The sequence below is a fragment of the Vulpes vulpes genome, chromosome 12 (assembly GCF_048418805.1).
Source record: "Vulpes vulpes isolate BD-2025 chromosome 12, VulVul3, whole genome shotgun sequence".
Lineage (NCBI taxonomy): Eukaryota > Metazoa > Chordata > Mammalia > Carnivora > Canidae > Vulpes > Vulpes vulpes.
This window is the reverse complement of record NC_132791.1, coordinates 48,608,927-48,629,291: the sequence shown is the minus strand read 5'-3', so window position 1 is coordinate 48,629,291 and position 20,365 is coordinate 48,608,927. Positions and strand designations below refer to the sequence as shown.

Below are 20,365 nucleotides of genomic sequence, written 5' to 3'. Positions count from 1 at the left end.
GCTAATGGAGCCGAAGCAAATGGAGAGGCTCTGCCAGCTCCAAGATCTTCCTGGGAGGGGAGGAAGGGAAGGTCCACCCAGTGCCCCACTGAAGTTTGCAGGCAGGCTTGTTGGCAGAGCATTTCCTGGAGGTAGGGTGGGCTATGGGAGTACAAAAATGTGTAAAGAGAGGCCGCCCTAATTCCACCCACCACTCTGGCAGCAACTCTGCTCATCCACCCTCAGTCACCTCCTTACGACCTTGAAACTTGGTTGGGAGAAAAATGGGGAGACAACCAAATATCTGTCGATGTAATACTGGTTAAATAACCCATGTATGAAGGAATATGCATTTATACAAGTCCATGTTCTGCAGCTGATAACAAGAATGCTGTAGTTCAAGCTCTACTCATGCATGCCGAAAGATATCTGTGACTTACACAGCGATATCCAATTTACATGAAATTATATACACCAGCAGATTCTCACATGCACAGGTATACAGAAAGCATTTGGCAGTTTGCAAGGAGGATTTTAAAGATTTTACTTTCTTTTTTTTATAATTGTCTGTATTGTTCAAATTCTCTACAAAAACCACTTACTATAATTGCTACCATTTTTGAGTTCTTACTACGTGTCAGTCCCAATGCTTTTCCATGGATTATCTCACTCCTTATGAAGTGGGTTCTATGCTTTTTCACATTACCGAGGGAGATAATGAGATTAGAAAGGTTGAACCCAAGGTCATGTAGCTAGTAACTGACAGAGTCAAGTGTTTTTGGAGGATCAAATGAATTAATGCATGTAGTAGGGGCTCAATAAATGAGGGTTATTATTATAATTATTGTACAGCACTCATCACACTACCTTGTTCTTCTTATCTTGTCTATTTCCCTGCTCTGGTGTGTGAAAGACTTGGAAACAGGCTCTGAATTATTACTTCAGAATCTCCTACATCCAGCACAGTGCCTTGCAGAGCCAGCACGCATCAGATGCTTATGGAAAGAGTGAGTGAATGAATTAAGAGGCAAATATCCACAACTCTATAAATATATTTTCCCAACTACTTTGTTTCCTTATCCCAACAGGATTGCAAATGAGATCAAGGACCAGTCTCCTTTCCTCTGGCCCCCATTATCATCTGGAGCAAACCAATAACCTAAGCAGGTGCTATAGATGGACACTCCCCCTCAGCTGCTGTGGCAGGTCCTAGGCAGTACCCCAGAAATGGCTGGGTCTGGGACAGATACCTAGTCCACAGCCTCACATTAGCTATTTTTTCTTCCAACTCCATGTTAAGTACACAGAGAGGTTGAGAGACTTGCAGGAAGTCACATAGCAATCAGCGGCAGGGTTTCTGTCTCGCCTGGCCTCTACTCTTGTGTCTGTAACAATCCTAATTATAAATTCACATTGTGAGAAAATAGGAAAAGAGCAAAAGTTTTTTTTTTTTTTTTAGATTTATTTATTTATTCGTGAGAACACACAGAGAGAGGCAGAGACACAGGCAGAGGGAGAAGCAGGCTCCTTGCAGGAGCCCAATGTGGGACTTGATCCTGGGACTCCAGGATCACACCCTGAGCCAAAGGCAGATGCTCAACTAGGGAGCCACCCAGATGTCCCAGAAAAGAGCAAAATTTTAAGTCAAATGTTTAATCATGATCCAAGGAGCTGGGGGGTACTTCAGGACAGTAGCAGGAAGAAAGCAAGACCCAAACGCTCTGGCTCCTGCTCAAATGTTCTACAGGATCCCCGGGTAGGGGAGGCAGCAGGTTCCCATTCCCCATTCAGAGGAGGAGACAGAGGGGTAGGAGTCTTGCCTGTCTTCCTCACAATGGGGAATGTCTTAAAAAAAAAAAAAAACAAAAACAAAAAACAATGGGGAATGTCTTTCTAGGCTGCCTCAGAACATCCAGCCCTGCCTACCTGGAGAATGACTTGTTAGAGCCTGGGTGATTCTGGTGGGCAGGAGGAAGGGCTCAGGAGACAGCTAGGGAGAGGTGGCCTCCCCCAGAAGACATGGTAAAACCAAAGTCCCTAAGTCCTAAGGAAGGGCGCCTGAGTCAGAAGCAGAGGGAATGAGAACCTAGCTAGTCAGTTTCTGCTATGACCCCCTCTGGAGCCATCTGGATATGGGGGCAGGGTGCAGGGTGCAGTCAAGGTCGCCATGTTGTTTAGGGCATCTCTTTCCTGATGCTGCTCTTTCCTCAATCCTTGCAGGCTGCAGGTCAGGCCTGGTGTGGTAGAGGGGAGAGGGGTCCAGGGGAAGTCCAGCTACCAGAGGCTCAGGAGCAGAATCAAGGGAAGTGTACTGGAGAAAAGAGAAAAGTGCACCCAGGGCTGTGGCCTCAGAGCAGGGCTTTTGTTCTGTAGAAAAAATGGAATGGAGTCAGCTCCATACTCTTCACCACCTTGGCCTCAGTCAAGGCCTTGTCCACCTCCCCTGAGGTATCCATTAGAAGCCTATATTTCATGAACAAAGTGAGGTCACCCCCTCAATCCCCTTCCCTGGGTTTCCCCCAGCTAGTCCAGTAAAGGCAAGAGGTGTGTAATGGAGGAGGCCCTACCTGGCGTTCCATCACAGAAATGGTAGGGTCTGCCCCTTCCTGGGAGAAGAGTTGACTGTGAAAACGCATCTTAGCTGCAATGGCCTCCACTAAGGAGAGGAAAGAAGGTAGAATGGAAGCAGGCGGATGCTGGAGATCTCTCGGGATCCCATGGAAAGGGAACATCTCAGGGCCCTGGTATATAGCAGGGCAGGTGGGAGTGGGATACTGTCTCATTCTGCTTGCTTATTCCTTGAGCTAAAGAATGTCCCTGGGGCTGAGACAGGTAGAACAGGCACCATGGGGGGTTACTCAGGGAGTGGGAGAAGGAAGAAAGGCCCAGACTTGGGGTGATATAAACCTGTGCTGAGGAGGGGTCAGGAGATACCTGCAGAAGAAGGATGGACCCAGTGTGGACCACAGAACTGACCCCTTTCCTCTCCCTTTGCCCAGCTGACAGGACCACGGGGGCTGGGGGCAGGTGGAACACACTCACTGAGGCAGGGGTTGTGGGAGAAGGACTCTTCCAGCTGCTCACACTCCTCCTGCAGGTTGCCACTGCCTCGGCAGGTGCAGCTTAAGGCAACACTGGTGTTGACGTTGCTGACAAAGTTGGGAGTCATGGCAGTCCCTGAGGGTAAAGAGGATTATCAGGGCCCAGGCCAACCCAAACTTCAACCCCCACTCTTTGACACTTGTCTCAGGACCACTCCACCTGGGTTCAATCTCCAGAGCATTTTCATCCCCAGGGACAGTCACCCTATGACTCCCTTTACACAGCACTCCAGCCTCTCACCAATGAGCCCCATGTATGAGCGCAGACATCTGGACTGTTCTGTTGCACAGGTCCCTAGGATGTCCAGAGGGTGGCAGTGGGTCTGAAAATCCACCAGACGAGATCTGGAAAAGAGAAACTATGAGTCCTCATTGAGGGCCTGGTCTGCAACCTTCACCCTTGTTACCCCTTCAGCTCACATGCCCACCTTTATGCCAGATCCTCCTCTGTTTTCAAGACCTGGTCCAGGGCACCCCCCTCGGCGAAGCCTGTTTCTGTCGCGGTTAAATGCACTATCACCCTGTCCCTCAGAGCATACCACTTTGAATTCAGGTTCCATAATACCTAACTATGAGATTTCAGGCAGCTTCTTTAACCTCAATCTTCTCAACTATGAATAGAAATGAAAACAGTACTGGGGGCCTGGGTGGCTCAGTCGGTTGAGTGTCTGACTTTTGATTTCGACTCAGGTGGTGATCTCCGGGTCATGGGATCCAGCCCTGTGTCCGGCTTTGCGCTCAGTGCAGTCTGCTTGTCCCTCTCCCTCTGCACCTCCTCCTGCTCATTCCCTCTCTATCTCAAATAAATAAATAAATAAACAAACAAACAAACAAATAAAATCCTTTAACAAAAAAAGAAATGAAAACAGTACTTCCTCCTGGGTTTTTGTGAGGATGAAATAAGAGATTGCAAATACAGCATTGAGCATAGTGGTTGGTACAGACTAAGTGCTCATTAAATGTTAGATACTGTTATTGTTCACACTGATTCTGTAATAGGTAAAGCTGATTATCTTCGGGTGATAGAATTACAAATAAATTTTTCTGTGCATACTTCTGCAACTTTCCTTACATTTTGCATTTTATCAGATGGGTGGTTTATTTCTCTCTCACCCCACCCAAATGCAAATTCCTTGGAGGAAAGGACAGTATCTTAGTCATCTAGCCCCACACCAGCTCCATAATGGGAATAGCTAGGGCCATAACAATAGGCAGTATATCTAAGTAGTTAGGCCAGACTTTATTCCAAACCTCATTAAGTAACCTGACTTACTACCTGGATGAACCTCAACAAGCTATTTACACTTTTTCTGAAAATAAAATAAACTTTCTCTGCTGTGGTTCCTTCTTTGTAAAGTGAGGATGAAAAAAAAAAAAACCCCACCATCTATCTTACAGGGTTCTTGTAAGGGTTATGTGAGTTAATACTTATTAAGTACCCAAAACTGGGCAGCCCTGGTGGTCCAGAGGTTTAGTGCCACCTTTAGCCCAGGGCATGATTCTGGTGACCTGGGATTAGTCCCACGTCGGGCTCCCTGAATGGAGCCTGCTTCTCCCTCTGCCTGTGTCTCTGCCTCTCTCTCTGTGGGTCTCATGAATAAATAAATAAAATCTTAAAAAAAAAAAAAAAAAAAAAAAAAAAAAAAACCTACCCAAAACAGTACTTGGCTCATAGTAAGTACTCAGTAAGTGTTAATGAAATGATGATTGAGAGCTTTTATGTGATAATTTAGAAAAGAAGAAAGTAGAGCTCAGAGAGGTTGAAGAGTTAAGTAACTTGCCCAAGGTTACAGAGAAATAGGGGGTAGAACCAGGCTGCAAAACAAGCTTGGGGTGACTCTCATTCTTAGCAAATGCTACCTGAATGGATAATAACTTCAATCCGGTGAGTGTTTTGTCCTGAAGAGGCAGAGGAAAGCCAGATCAGAATTTCAAATTTTGTGGGGAATTATGTATCAAACGTCTTACAAATCATCATATACTTTGATTTGGTAATGGTATTTACAGCAACACGTCCTAAGTAATAATTAGATTTATGCACAAGAATGAACAAGAGTGACATTTACTGTAGCATTATTTATAGCAGGAAAGAAAGAAACCTAAATATCCAACAATAGAAGAAAGATTAAATAAAGTATGGGGCATCTATAAAATGGAATACAATGTAGGCATTTTGTTGTCCAAGGAGAGTAAAAGACAAAATAAGCACCACCATTTATTGAGCACTTACTCTGCACCAGTAAGCTAAGCACTCTGCATAAATTATGCCATTTAACTCTCACCAGAATCCCATGAGGTCTGTATTATTACTCCACTTTTTACAGAGGACTAAGAGGAACGTTAGGTTAAGTAATGGAGTTTTAGGTTAAAGGGATGGGCTCAAAGTCGCAGAGTCCCAGGATTTTTTTTTTTTTTTTTTTTTTTTTTTTTTTTTTGGATTTATTTATTTGAGAAGAGAGAGGCAAGGGGAGGCAGATGAAGAAGGAGAAGCAGATTCCTTGCTGAGCAGGGAGCCGGATTCCGGGCTGGATCCCAGGACCCTAGGATCATGACCTGAGCTGAAAGCAGCCACTTAACCAACTGAGCCACACAGGGGCCCAGAGTACCAGGATTTAAATTCATATCGGTCTGCCTCGGGAGCCTGTCTTCACCACTAGTCCTTCCTGCCTTGGCCGGTGAGATGTGCACATAAGTGGAAAAAAGCGGGATACAAGTATATTTCTAGAATATCATTTTGTTTCTCTGTATACAAAAAGAGACTAGAAGGAAAGGTTCCCCAAAGTGTGTGGATCATCTTCAGGGGATGGATTCTGAGTGTTATTTTATACTTTTTTATATTTTCTGAAGTTTTTACACACAGTTGTGGGTTTTTTGTTTGTTCGTTTTTTTGAGAAAAGGGTTCCCCAAAATACTGATGGGAGCTCCCGGGTGAAGTCAGTCCCCAGTCACCAGGGGGCAAGCCCAGCGCAGCCCAGCGCAGCCCAGGAAGGGGGCTGGGAAGGACCGGTGCGCACTGCGCCCTCTGCCCGCCCTGCCCACCCGCACCCGCACCCGCACCCGCACCCGCACCTGCACAGCGGGTCAGAGACGCAGTCGCGCCGCAGCTGCAGGCAGTTGGGGGCCCCCGCCGGCAGCGCGCAGCCGGGGGCGATGGTGTTGCGCCGCCGTCGCCCGCAGCCCTGGTCGGAGGGCGCGCAGGGACACAGCAGCAGGCCCTGGGCGTGCGGCTCCGACGCCTTCGCAAAGAAGGCGCGCAGCTGCCGGAGGCAGGTGTGGCGCTGGCAGCGGGACCCCGAGCACGCCTCCGCGTAGGCCTTGCGCAGCCGGTCACACTTGTCGTTAAGAGTGCACAGCATGGCGAACTTGAGGCAGAGATCTGAGTCTGCGGGCAGAAGGGCACCAGGGCACCAGGTCACCAGTCGTCTCCGCAAACGTGTGGCCCAGTGTAGCCAGGAACCCCTGCGACCCTGAATACGGCCGCCGCTAACGCGGGGCTCCTCGGGGCTTTCCCACTACCCACAAACTCTGGTATTTGTGGTCCTCCCTCATCCTAGTCTTCAGCTTGCCTGAGTGTAAAAAAAAAAAAGGGGGGGGGGGAAGCAGCAGCAGCTCTATAGATATAGATATCTCTCTCGTTTATCTAGCATTAAAGTGGCCAGAAAGCTAAAAGGAAACTCCTCCATCCTCAATCCCACAAAATCTCATGGTGGAAATCACCATGTTTGTTTTGCATCTATTCTGTACCCCGTCTGTCTTTAATGATTGATGCATGATGCCTAAACACTCCCTATACACTGAGTCCTGGGAAATTATGGTGATATTTCTATTAACAGAATATTCCAGCAGTCAAAACAATAAAGTATTCCCAGATTCCTTGTAACAAAGAGTTTATGTATTAGTCTCTGTGCTTTTCTCTGAAAATTCTAATCCTACTACAGGCTTGACTGTGCAACAAAGTTCACATCTTTCTCAAAAAGTGAGAGCATGCGTGTGTGCTCCTTTCCAATTAACACAACAGCCTCACTTTCCTGAAAAACATGCATTTTAGTCCTTGCTAGACAGATGGCTCCCACCCTGAGTCACCCCTGAGGAGTTACTGTCTCTCTCACCATGTTCCCTGCCGGATACCTCACCCATTTCATTAGAATGGTTTGAAAACAAGCAATTTCCTAGTCTTCAGGGATAGATAGCTACTTTCCTGGTTGCCTCAAATAAGGGTAAATACTACATTTCAGCATATTTTTTCTGGGACGGCTGCCACCCCACCAAACCCTTTGTAGAGACCAAACTTTTAGAACCTGGGAGCCCTAATAGGCTACCTTCAAATGCCTCCCTAATACCTATGGCTCTTTGTTGACTTACAAGACTATGCCATGCCTACAGCTCAAACTCCCACCCTGACACAATGCTTCTTTAGTCACCTGGCAGACTAGAACTTTCCCCCATCGCACCCTTTGGTTTTTGTTTCCCACCAGCTACCCTCCCTCCTTGCAGGGTCCAGGCCTGCCCCTCACTCCCCAGCCTTGGCTTGCCCTCCACACCTGGTTTGAGCATGTTCAGTTTGCTGAGATTCATTTTCCAGGGTTTTCTGGTCACTGTGTCTTCATAGGGGAAGACATCCAGTTCATAGTCACCTAGAGACAAGGCAACAAGAATCTTGAGGACTGGGCTGGGGGAGTGGCAGCAGGAGGGGCTGAAGCTGCTAGGTCAGCCCTCAAAGCTCTGTGGAAAAAAGGAAAAGGCACAGTCTCTACCTAACTAGCTGCAAGCTGTTCAGAGGTGACAAAAAGCAAAACAAGGACATAAAGTTGGAGGCTGGGCTCAATGAATACACTGGGTTTAACTACAAGAAGAATAAAGTTACCACGTGTTGAGTACACTGTGTGCTGGGTACCAGGGTATAAGTAAAAAAGAAGAAAGAATTCAATCTCACTTAATTGTCCTAGAAGCTTTTGAGTAGGTAAGAAGAAATAGGCTGAGGAGAGGTTAAGTCACTTTCTCAGGCTCACAGAGGCTAAAAAGTAGAGCTGGGTCTTGAAACCTACACTATCTGATTCCAGAGTCTCCACTCCTAACCACTAACCACATGGCCTACGGGTACCTAAGCAGGCAAGGGAACTCTATCTTGTTTTCTTCTACTGTTGAGGAGGGGGAGTAGAAGACCCTGTTTGAGGCCTGACCATGTAGCTATGGATTCATGTTGAGGAGGCAAAGTGAGGCTGAATCTCAAAGCACAGAACTCTGGGAGAGACAATGATCTCAAAGGAAACATATCTTTCCCAGTCACCCCCAGGGTGCTGTGGTTTCCTGCAGGGGACATAAAAGGTCCTATAAAGTCACTGTATAGCTCATACACATGGTGGACCTTCAATAAAAGTTGGCTAATAAATCTTGTTGGAAGAGAGAGGTGAGACAATGCAAGGTGTCACCCAATATGCCTTTGAGAGTGCATCTTTAGGAGAGAAGAAATATGGATGAGATCAAGCAAACAGGAAAGGGTGGTCAAGATATTTGGGGATATCTGAAAGCTCCCAAGGGAAAAAGTGGGAAGGCAAGAGATCCAGGGAGAAGTCTCTGGGGAAGTTCTGAAAGAGAACTGATTAGGATGAGGAGTAGAAACAAGGAACAAAAAGTATGGTAAATTGTAGTATTGTTTCCAGTTATAGCTAGGTATGTACCCTGTGAGAGGATTATACACCCAGCCCTTTTCCCCCTTGCCATGTGACTCTCAGGCCCCCTAGAAGAGGAGTACACTTCCACACCCTACGGCAAGCAAGGATTGCCTGTGGGACCTGCTTTGGCCTATGGATGGTGAGCTGAAGTGACATAAATCACATCTGAGGAGAAGCTTTAAGAACCATCATGTGGGGCGGCCCCGGTGGCTCAGTGGTTTAGCACTGCCTTCAGCCCAGGGCCTGATCCTGGAGACCTGGAATCGAGTCCCATGTCTGGCTCCTTGCATGGAGCCTGCTTCTCCCTCTGCCTGTGTCTCTGCCTCTCTCTCCCTGTGTCTCCCATGAATAAATAAATAAAATCTTAAAAAAAAAAAAAAAAAAAGAACCATCACGTGGTCCTGTGGCTGCTCTTTTCCCTCTTTCAGCCTGGGTCCTCGAAAGAAGAAGACAGGTAGAGAGCAAAGACAAAGCCAACTCAAGGAAGCCCACAGCAGGTGTGTAACATGAACAGAAAAGAGATTTTTGTTATAGAAGGCCCCCTTACGTGGGGGTTGGTTAGTTTTTACTACAACATAATCTAGCAAATTCTTATTAAAAATGTAACTGGTATTTAGAAATGAGTGCGGCAGTAACAAAAAAAAATCTAAAATGTGTGGTATTGCCTTTGGGGCTGGGCAATGAATGGTTGGTGAATAAGCTGTGTCTGGGATATGGAAAATAGGAGTCTTCAATATGTAGTGTCAAAGCCTTTGGTAAAATTGTTGCCTGCAATAATTTGCAAGGAAGATGTACTGAATGAGAATGAGCTTTAAAGGAAAGAAGTGGAGAAGCAGTCCAGTATGACTAGTATGTCTTGATTGCTACTGGCTGCATTTTGCCAGGTACTACAAGAAAGATAAAAGTTCAGGGCAGAACTGGCCAGTTTGCAAATAGGGAGGAAAAAGAAAAGAAAAAAATCCAGAAATTCCAGGATTTGTAGGATTAAGAGATGCAATTGCATATCCTTCAAATAGTAAAATATAAAATTGAAAGAGGTTTTGAGTAATAAGGTGATCCCACTCAGCCTTGGGGCATGCACCAATTCAATGATTATGGCTACCACACCCTTTGTGATCTCTCACTGATGAAGATGGTATTAATAAATCCTGCCAGACAGACAAATATGCTCAGGGAAAGAAGACTAGGGTAGTGGCCCTTCCACAGAAGCCTGATAAGAGCAAGATACTTTTTTTTTTTTTTTTAAGATTTTATTTATTCATGAGAGGCACAGAGAGAGGCAGAGGCAGAGGCAGGAGAAGCAAGCTCCCTGTGGGGAACCTGATGCAGGACTCGATCCTGAGACCCAGAGATCACAACCTGAGCCAAAGGCAGATGTTCAACCCCTGAGCCACCCAGGTGGCCCTCCCCAAGAGCAAGACACTTCTAATTAGATCTAGAGACACATGTCTTGAATTATAGGGAAGGCTATTGGCCCATGAGGTGACAGAAACCAAAGATACAAAAAGCAATTACGTTTTGAGAATGTTGTACTGCCAAGAGCCACCAGCCTGGATTCAAATAGACTCTCTGGGAGTCTTAAAATGCACCAACATTCCTCAGGTAGGAAGCCTCAAGGAGGTGGTAGTCTCCAATACCCTTCTCAGACAGGGCCAAAGAAAACAATGGAGAAGGAAGGACCTGCCAGGAGCAGGGGGGTTAGGCCAAGAGTGTTGGAGAACAACAGATAAAGCAACTCTCAGAAGGAGCAAAAGCAGAGCCTTATTAAGGAGCAGCACCACTACCAAGGGAGGATGGCCCCTACGACGACCAACGACATGCATGCAGTAGGACCTCAGCAGAACAGCTCTGGGGCAACGTCTGCCATGTGCTCCCCACTGCTCCCCTTTTTGAGAGTTCATTGTGGTTCTCCTGTCCCTGTTCCACTGTTGTACAAGGAATATATATTAGAGCAGGTGACCTGTCTTTTTTGTCCATAAGTAGCTAGATCAGATCAAGAGGAGTCATATCCAGACCCAACAGAGGAATTATCATAAGGTCCTAGACTGGTAGCCTGATACACTGTTTGGCTAGAATTCTTAGGAGGTCTTCCTTAGAAAGTGGGTTGATGGGTGCCTGGCCGGCTCAGCTGGAGGAGCACACGACTCTTGATCTTGGGGTTGTGAGCTTGACCTCCATGTTTGGTGTATAGATTACTTAAAAATAAAAAATCTGAAAGGAAGAGGTGGGGAGAGAGGGAAGGGGGAAGGAAGGAAGGAAGGAAGGAAGGAAGGAAGGAAGGAAGGAAGGAAGGAAGGAAGGAAGGGAGGAAGTTAGTTGATACATTTTGCTTGTGGAAGAGAGAGAAATGACTATTTTAACCTGGGACTCTGGGAAATTGTATATTATCTCCGACTATTTTTGCCCTCCCTGTAAGATTAGATGTCTTCACTTATTGCCCCATGATTTTCAGGGTCTCCTGTGGGAGAAGTATACTTCTGCCCACCAGAGAAGTCAGGCTTGGTCACGTGATCTGCTTTGTTCATGGAATGTGAGGCCTATGTATTTCATGTAACATTTGAGTAGAAGCTTTTAAAGGCACCTGCTATTGCTCATTCCCTTCTGCCATGAAAAAAGAACATCCCAGACAGAGGCTGTACCTGGATTCCAGAATGAAGTGCACACATGGCATAGCTAACACAGCACATGAGCAAGAACTAAATCTTTGTTTTACAGGTCACGGTTCTGTTACTGCAGCAGAGTCCAGTGAAAGCTGACGAACATGGAAAGGAATCGCTGGAAAGAGTCAAAGGAAGCTCCCCTCTCTCTGGTTCTTCCAGTGCCTTCTCTCTTACTATCTTCTGTCTGTTGATGAGTGTCCTTTCTGTGAAAGGCAGGACCAGGACATCGCCTCCCCGTCTCTCTGAACTTCCTGATTCCACTGTATTTGGAATCTGTGAAGGGGTTAAGATCATTTCCCTCCTTGTCCTGTCCATACTCTGCTATTCCAGGAGCCATCCAGGTTGGGCCTCAGCCTGGTACAGAGCTCTGCTAGGAGGCAGCTACATACTACTAGGCAAGAAAGGGGGAAGTGGGGAGGAGAGGGCAGTGCTGTGGATGCCCAGAAGGATACTGCCGATTCCTCCCTCTACTCCTTACTGATATCAAATGCAGAGCTTTGTTACCACCCCACTCAGAATCCGCCCATTAGCTTATATTCTGCAGGATTAAACAACAACCCACAAGAGCCACCTTCTTTAGCCAAGTTCACTCTACAACGGGGGCCTCACCAAGGCTGCGGGCAAGGTGAACGGTCCAGTAGATGTCCAGGCAGGCGACTTGGTTCTTCATGTGCCGGTGGCATGTGCAGCTCATCAGAGAGCTATTCTTGAGGTGCTGTGCTGCCTCCCTGCACTCTTCAGGGACCAGAAACTCCTGCACGGGTGATGGGGTGCTTACACTAGAGGTGCAGGAATTCAGGTGGTGGTAGGCAGCACTGCAAATAGGATCAACTTGGCATTTCCTCTTGGCCTGGATACAGTTTACCAGTCGGCCTTCGGTGGGGAGGAGGTCTGTGGTGGAGAAAGAGAGACCAGGTGAGGATCACATATGGTCGCAGGAGCTACCTGGGAGTGGCAAGTTGTAGAGTAGGGTAGGGGGAGGGATTCAAGACAACCTTGGGCAGCAAAGTTTTGGGGTGGCCCAAAGGCCTTTAGGACTAAGTGAGGAGAAAAGCCCTATAGGAGTCAAGAATCCGCAGCTGTCACAGTATGGACAGAGCAGATCAGGTCCAAGAGGAGGTGGGTTTGAAGAGAAGCTGCTCAGCCTCCTGGGAGAAGGAGGGGGACTATTTTTTGAAGCTGAACCTGGTGACCCTGCCAGGCACAGGAAAGAAGGCTCTTGGCAGAGGAATGCATGGGCAGGTCTAGTATCATAACCTGAGACATGGCAACGCGAATGGGAGTGCAACAACTCTGAGGCTTCCACTCAAAGTCATTTAAAAATACCTTCCAGAGGGAATGAGCTGGTGTTGGGGGAGCTGTTGCTGATTCTGTCACTCAAAAATACCAAGGTTGGTTATGGTTTAGCCTTCATGGAAGGCTCTACATCCTAGGACTTAGCACCTCTATCAAATGGTAACAAGAATGCCATCATGTCATAAGCTTTACAAGGTGAAACTTCTATGAGTCATTTTTAATTTTTCTCTTTCCTTCACATCCTATGTTCAACCCAAGTCCTGTCAACTCCACAAATATTAGGAAGCTGTCCGCTTCTCTCAACATCTATCACCACCTCCTTAGCTCAAACCACCATCAACTCCTGTCCAAACTACTTCCAAGACGATTGGTCTCCTCAATTCTATTTTCCAAATTTCATTCTCCCATACCATTCAGCCATCTTTTGTTGTTTTCCAGCTTTATTGAGAAATAATTAACATCTAACATTGTGTAAATTTTAGGTGTGCAATGTGATGATTTGATTCGTGTATATGTTGTGCAGTGATCAACCCAGTAAAATCAGTTAATACATCCTGTACCTCATGTTAACTCCTCTCCCACTTCCTTCCACCCACACCTGCCTTCTGTTGCCACTGACCCAGACAAACCTGTGTGAACCTTAGCATTTTTGCCTTAGCCTTTCTTTCTGCTTGGAATGCTCTTCCCCTGATCTTCACATGGCTGGCCCCTGCTGGTAATTCACTTTTCAGCCTAAATGTTACCACAGAAAGACCATCCACAACAAATCAGAGTAAAATAACCCCCTAGCTACTCTATCACATCATTACTCCAAGACCCTGCATAGCACTTTCTATCACTTGATTTTTTTAACTTGATTTTTTATGACATATTTTTAAAAAGATTTTATTTATTTATTCATGAGAGACACAGAGAGAGAGAGAGAGAGGCAGAGACACAGGCAGAGGGAGAAGCAGGCTCCATGCAGGAAGCCCAATGTGGGACTCGATCCCGGGGTCATGCCCTGAGCCGAAGACAGACGCTCAGCCACAGAGCCACCCAGGCATCCCATTAACTCGATTTTTTACTGATTATCTCCCAGTCTAGACTTCTACATCTCTCTTATCACTGCTCTGTCACCAGTGCCTAGGATAGTGCTTGTTTTTTATGAGCTCCTACTATTTATGAAATAACCAAATAACAGAGAAATTCTGTGGGCCACCTCTCTAACTTCTCTGAGCCCCTTCACTCTACTTAAAATCAAAGTGCTAAAATTAGGAGGGGTCTGAGTTTAGTTAGTCCAAACTTCTCTTCCAATCAGATGATAATCAAGTAGATTACTTATTAAAATGCAGATTTCTGATGCCACCCTAGAACTACTAGATAAGAATTTCTGGTGATAAGGCCTGAGAATCTGAGTTTTAGCAAGTTCACTGGAAAATATCATGCACCCTGAGAAGTGATCATATCCAATGCACAAACAAAGGCAGGCTCAGTAGTATTGATTACACCTTTTGCTTCAGGTTCCAATAAGCTTCAGCGTGGCATCACGTTTTTATTTAAATTTTTGATATTTTGCTCATCGTGCATTTTGGGGGGATCATCGGTTTTGATTTTTAGTATACATGCTGCTGAAGTGAGCACTAATTTTGATTTTTAAAAAATACTACACTGGGCAGCCCTCGTGGCGCAGCGGTTTAGCGCCGCCTGCAGCCCGGGGGAGTGATCCTGGAGACCCAGGGTCGAGTCCCACTTCGGGCTTCCTGCATGGAGCCTGCTTCTCCCTCTGCCTGTGTCTCTGCCTCTCTCTTGCTCTCTCTGAATGAATAAATAAATAAATCTTAAAAAAAAAAATACTACACTGAGAGGCACCTCGCTGGCTCAGTTGGTTGAGCATGCAACTCTTGATATTGGGGTTGCAAATTCAAGCCCCATGTGGGGTGCAGAGATTACACAAAAAAACGAAATAATTGGGACATCTGGGTGGCTCAAGCAGTTGAGCATCTGCCTTTGGCTCAGGCATGGTCCTGGAGTTCTGGGATCGAGTCCCACATCGGGCTCCTGCATGGAGCCTGCTTCTCCCTCTGCCTATGTCTCTGCCTCTCTCTGTGTCTCTCATGAATAAATAAAATCTTAAAAAAGAAAACAATGAAATAATCTTTTTAAAAATACTGCATTAAAATATTCTTTATCTTGACTACTATTTCTTGGTATCTCCTTCACTCCTCCACCTCAGTTCCAATCTTGCGTAGGGCAATTTACTTCAATTTCTGGACCTTAGTTGCCCAAATGTAAGGTGAGGGATTTGGATTAAGCCAGTGTTTCTCAAAGGAGGGCTAGGGAAGAGACAGGTTAGGCCCCTTTAATAGGTATATAATTTCCAAAGGCGGGGCATCAGGGTGGCTCAGATGGTTAAACATCTGCCTTTGGCTCAGGTCATGATCTCTAGGTCCTGGGATTGAGCCCCACATCGAGCCCCACATTAAGCTTCCAGCTCAGTGGGGAGTCTGCTTCTCCCTCTCCTTCTGCCTCTGTCTCTGCTTGTGCTCTCTGTCTCTCTCACAATCTCTCAAATGAATAAAGACAAAATATTAAAAATATATACATAAAAAATGTCCAAAGGTAATGGGTGGTTCAAAAAAGCTATTTGATCATTATATACGTGGAAGATGAAAAAACAACTTTTGAAATTTCAAAAACAGATTTAGGGAAGGCATGAGATATTTATCTTTACTAAAAGGAAAACAGATTTAAACAGTTTGCAAAATACTAAATGTTTAAGATGTTACTTCTGGTAGGTATATCTAGTAAGTGCTTAATGAAAGAAATGTAAAAAAAAGTCCAAATCTCATTGCTTAAACTGGACTAAATATTGAATCAACAATTCTCAAAAGTAAATGTCTCCGGGTGCCTGGGAGGCTCAGGTCATGATCTCCAGGTTCTGGAATCAAGCCCCACAGTACCAGCATGGGGCTTCCTGCTCAGAGCAGAGTCTGTTTCTCCCTCTCCCTCTCTCTGCTCCTCATTCATGCTCACTCTCTCTCTCAAATATGTAAAATACACACACACACACACACACACACATATATATATGTATACTTTTTAAAAGTAAATCTCTCTTATTTCATAGCTGATAGTTCACTGAATCCGAACAGCAGTGGATTTAGGAGCAATTGCAGCTCAACAAAAGAAGGTAGGGGCAATGTTAAATTTCATCATTAAGTGGGGGAATTTGTTCCACTTTTTTTTTTTTTTTTTTTAAGATTTTATTTATTTATTCATGAGAGAGGCAGAGACACAGGCCGAGGGAGAAGCAGGCTCCCTGCAGGGAGCCCGACATGGGACTCCATCCCGGGTCTCCAGGATCAAGCCCTGGGCTGAAGGCCCTGCTAAACCGCCGAGCCACCCGGGCTGCCCATGTTCTACTTAATTGGTTAATGAGGAAGGTGTTGCCTGTTTATCCCCGATCTTGATGTGCAGCTATACGTTGAGGTTAATGAAATTTTCTGGGCGGTCAAATCAGCCTGGCGATACCTTGCTGCCCTATTTTCCTGATGGAACCACTCGGGACAGACCAGCGCTTTCCCTCTCCCGTTTCTGTTTTGCAGTGAAGACTGCAGGTCTGCGGTACTACTTCGTGGACGAGGTGATGGTCCCGCGCGGCGTCTGCCTCAGCACTGCCTCCACCCAGGCTCTGTGCAGGAGCCCCACGACGAGATTCCATGCACCCCTCCCACCCCCAAAGGTCTTGGGCATGTTCCCTGGGATCCTGGACCCCACACTACCCTGCCGGGAACTGGCATGGTCCTAAAGCCAGGCCTTGAACTGTACGTCCACAAACTGTCCACTGTATGTAGAATAGGGCAGGCACCGTGCTGAGCCATTTTCCCCTATAGCGAGTTTTCTGCTCCCGCTAAAACAATAAAAATGGGTCCTGAAGGCGGGAGGGGCGGGGAGAGGTTGGTGGTGAGAAATACCCTCAAATAATGATGTTAGCAAGTTCTAGCAGCAGTCTACAACCCGCATTTGTGACAAGTCAGTTTTAGCAAAAACTCGTCTTTCTTCACCTGTACGTCGTGCCCGCGTCCCCAGTCCCTACGGGAGGGGAAGCGTTGAACCCACGCGGGGCAAACGGCGGTCCCGCCTCCTCGGGATGCTGTCGTGGAGCGGCCGGGCCCCGACGCTTCGGTCGGTGCAGACGCGGCTCAGCAGAGGGGCGCGGGGTGGGGGACGGCGAGGAGATGCTGCTGCGCCGGCCGCCGCGGGCCTTCAGTCCGCCGTAGTTGGTGAAGTGTACCCGGAGGGAGGGCATGCCCTTCCTGGCGCCCCGGGGCTCCTCCCCCCGACAGCTGGGGCCCCGCGACGCGGTGCCCGAGCCCCCGGGTGCCGGGAGCCCCGCTCCCGCCCTCCCGCTGGCCGCCCGGCCCGACCCGCGCACTCGCCACTCACCAGCCCGGAGCGGCCGCGGCAGCAGCGGCAGCAGCAGGAGCGGGAGCAGGAGCACCGTCGGCGGGGCCCGCGGGGCTGGGGGACGCCCCATGGCTCGGTCCACTCGCCGCCCCGCAGCTTCCCGGCCTCCGCGAGCCGCCTCCGGGGCCGCCCCCGCCTCCCCGCGCCCGCCCGCGCGCTCTCTCCCGCCCGGGCCTGGGCGCCGCCCTCCGCCTCCCGGGCGCACCGAGCTCCTCGCCGCTCCCGCCGGGGGCAGGAGGCGGCGGGGCGGGCGGGGGCACCTGCGAGCTGCTGGCCGCCCCCTGGGGGAGGCTTCTGCCCCAGACCGTCGTGGCCGCTGCTGCTGGAGAGTCGCCGCCTTGGGCGACTCCAGGATTTATCCAGAAAAGCGCTGTTTCTCACTTGCTGGAGCTCCCACCCCCTCCCCTACACTCGCTCCAGGAACCTCAAGCGGAATCTTGCAGCAAAACTCGAACTAGCACAAGGGCAGTTTCACTTCTAGTATTTATTTTTCCGATTAGAATTTGCACACCCATCCTCCATTTCCCCTCGTAAGTAACCTCAAGGATAAGCTCAGGCTGTTATCATTAACCCCACAATTCTGCAAAGGTAGGTCCCAGACAGGTGAAGTGGCTGGGCGGAAGGCGGTCCTGTGGCCAGACCCAGGATCTATGTCAGACTAGCCTCCTCCAAAATTCAGTGCCAAGAGGGATCGTGGGAGGATCAAACCCTCCTCAGATTAGAGTATTCCCTGGAGGAATGACAGGATCGCTGAGGAAGGTGGCTAGAAAGACCTCTTCATCTTTAGGTAATGTTCCAGAAAGCACCTGCTCTACCAGGATTAAACAGCGAGGTTTAATGTGCCTTCTGTGCCCAGAGCCCAGGATCTCTCCCCACAAGGGCAAGGGTATTTGTTGGATCTAGGGTTGATTCCCACCTGCTGCCCGGGTAAAAACAGAGGCACAATGACTTGGAAGAATAAGCAGTGCTCAGATAGAAAATGATGAAAGCAAGTGGGGGTCTTTGCCCCCTACCCCTGAAGCCCAAGCCCTCTCCTCACTTGTACAGAGGCCTGGCGGAGGGCCAGGAGTGGGGTACTGAGAAGTGCAATATAAAGCTCTGAGATTTATTGGCTGCTGCTTCTGAATATGGCCATCCTGCTGTGGCCTCTGGGGGGCATTTGTCGATGTAATCAGCCCAGAAAGAGAGTCATTCCAGCCAGGGGTGTAAATCACCCTTCACAAAGCTAGGAGGGAGACATGTGGCCCTAGATAAGGAAGAAGAGATGTGGCCTCTTGTGCCCTTTCCTCCCTTCTCCTGCCCAGGGGGAGCTAGTTCCTGAGCTGTAATGCACTTTAAATGGAGTTTGTGCTTCGCTTTAATCTCTATCTGCCCTGCCAGTCTTCCAGAAGAGCTGTGAAAGTGAACATCTGGCTACTCAGCTTTTGTACAGGGCCTGTTTTCCGCCAGCTCCATACTACCTCCTTATAACTTCTCCTCCAGTAAGATTAGAGAGCTGACCTGGGAACAGATAGCCCCCCACTGTCCACTCCACTCTGGCAATAGTTTCAGAATGGAATTTAAAAGCAAAGGGTAACAACATCAAAATTTTATTTACTTATTTGAGAGATATAGAGAATATGTGTGTACGTGGGGAGGGGTGGAGTGGCAGAGGGAGAGGAAGAGAGAAATTCAAGCAGACTCTGAGAGCTTGGAGCCTGACTCGGGACTTGATCTCATGACCCTGAGATCTGACCTGAGATGAAACCAAGAGTTGGATGCATAACCAACTGCACCACCCATTCACCCTAAAAGGTAACAATTTCAGATGGCTGGGATGCTAGGAAACGGCTCAGAGATGTATGAATCAACAGAGGCGGGAGGGCGAGATGAGGGGTGTCACCTCTGCTCTCCCCCCCCCCCCCCCCTTCAGTAACCAAGCCTAATCAAGTTTGGCGGCAGAATAGGCTGGGGAAAAAGCATGTGCTCAGAATGCATACTCTAAGTGTCTATTCAGTGCCATTCCTATGGAATGGACAAGGAAGGTAGGAACAAAGTCAAAATGCTAGGCTAAGACCAATGCCCAATTCCACCTGTTAACAGGCCAGCCTTTTTGTGAGAATGAGATGCTGGAGCAACTTTCCATGTGGGCAGTGGAATGGAGAGCCTGACATCACTAGGCCTTGAATGATGATTGGAAACCAGAGGTAGGAGAGGGATGAGGAAGACTGCAAATAAATATGACTCCAACATTTATACAGACAGCTCTTCCAGCACACACTCTCCCTACCAACCATGTCCCCTGTGACTGCCAACACCTGCTAGATAAGCAGCATTGCCTTTGGGAACCTTGTGGATAATGACAAATGAGTCTGTCCTTTCTACAAAGACGATGCTACTCAGCTGTCATTCAGTTCAATGTCTTTTGAGACTGGTTATGGGTTTAACTTTGTACCAGGTACAACAATGATTAAGACACAAATCCTGCTCTGGGAAGCTTTGCAATCCACTGATTGGGTTCAACAGTCTAAAAACCTTGCATCTTACTCCACCTTCATTTGTAGTCATGGTTTTCTGCATTCTAGCAAGCCCTCTCTCACTGGAAGCCTTAACTCCTGCTGCTAACCTCACCTAGGATGTTAGCAGTATGGTGAATAGTTAAGAACACAAGCTTTCTAGACTGTCTGGATTCGACTGCCATTTCCAACAAAGGCTAGATGGCCTTGGGCACAGCACTTAATTTTCCTGTGCTTCAGTTTCTTCATAGGTAAAATTAATAACAGCATCTATTTGATGGAACAGTTGTGAGGATTATACAAATATACATAGTGCCTGGCACAGAGCAAGCGCTGAATAAATGGTATCATTTCCAGGGGGCATGCAGGAGTTAATTTTTCTGTGATCTTGGCCTGCCCCCAACTACCAGACTTGCTGCTTTGGAGCTGTAGGCTATAGTACCTTTTTCCTTTGCTAGTGGGCCAGACTGCTTATAGGGATGGGGGAAAAAAGGGGAATCATTTCCTACCTTGTCAGTCTCTTGAGGGCAGGGACAGTGTCATAATTGAATACCTGTGGTACTTAGAATTGACAACCCCAGATATATGTTTAAGGGAATTGGTGTTTCTTCAACATTTGCCTGAACTGAATAGGGAAAGAGAATCTTCTATACTTCCTCCCAACTTTATATTGATGAGGAAAGGAAAATGTTCCTCCCCTCTCTATGGCAGAG

General features: G+C 47.6%; 1 protein-coding gene across 3 annotated transcripts; it reads right to left on the bottom strand.

Moving 5' to 3' along the window:
• Positions 1-1,420: 1,420 nt before the first annotated feature.
• Positions 1,421-17,495, bottom strand: GFRA3 (GDNF family receptor alpha 3). Of its 3 annotated transcripts, none has more exons than XM_026001339.2 (8): positions 17,137-17,495; positions 12,022-12,303; positions 7,622-7,714; positions 6,150-6,462; positions 3,322-3,425; positions 3,022-3,156; positions 2,547-2,635; positions 1,421-2,290 (listed from the first exon to the last, which is right to left on the bottom strand). In XM_026001339.2, exons 1-8 carry the CDS (start codon positions 17,225-17,227, stop codon positions 2,084-2,086), a joined length of 1,314 nt encoding a protein of 437 aa, XP_025857124.2. In that variant the 5' UTR covers positions 17,228-17,495; the 3' UTR covers positions 1,421-2,083. The 3 variants fall into 3 exon arrangements, with proteins under 3 accessions (XP_025857124.2, XP_072584580.1, XP_072584579.1); XM_072728479.1 differs by having other exon boundaries at positions 1,421-2,346; positions 17,137-17,377; XM_072728478.1 differs by lacking the exon at positions 2,547-2,635 and having other exon boundaries at positions 1,865-2,346; positions 17,137-17,377.
• Between the last annotated feature and the right edge of the window lie 2,870 nt (positions 17,496-20,365).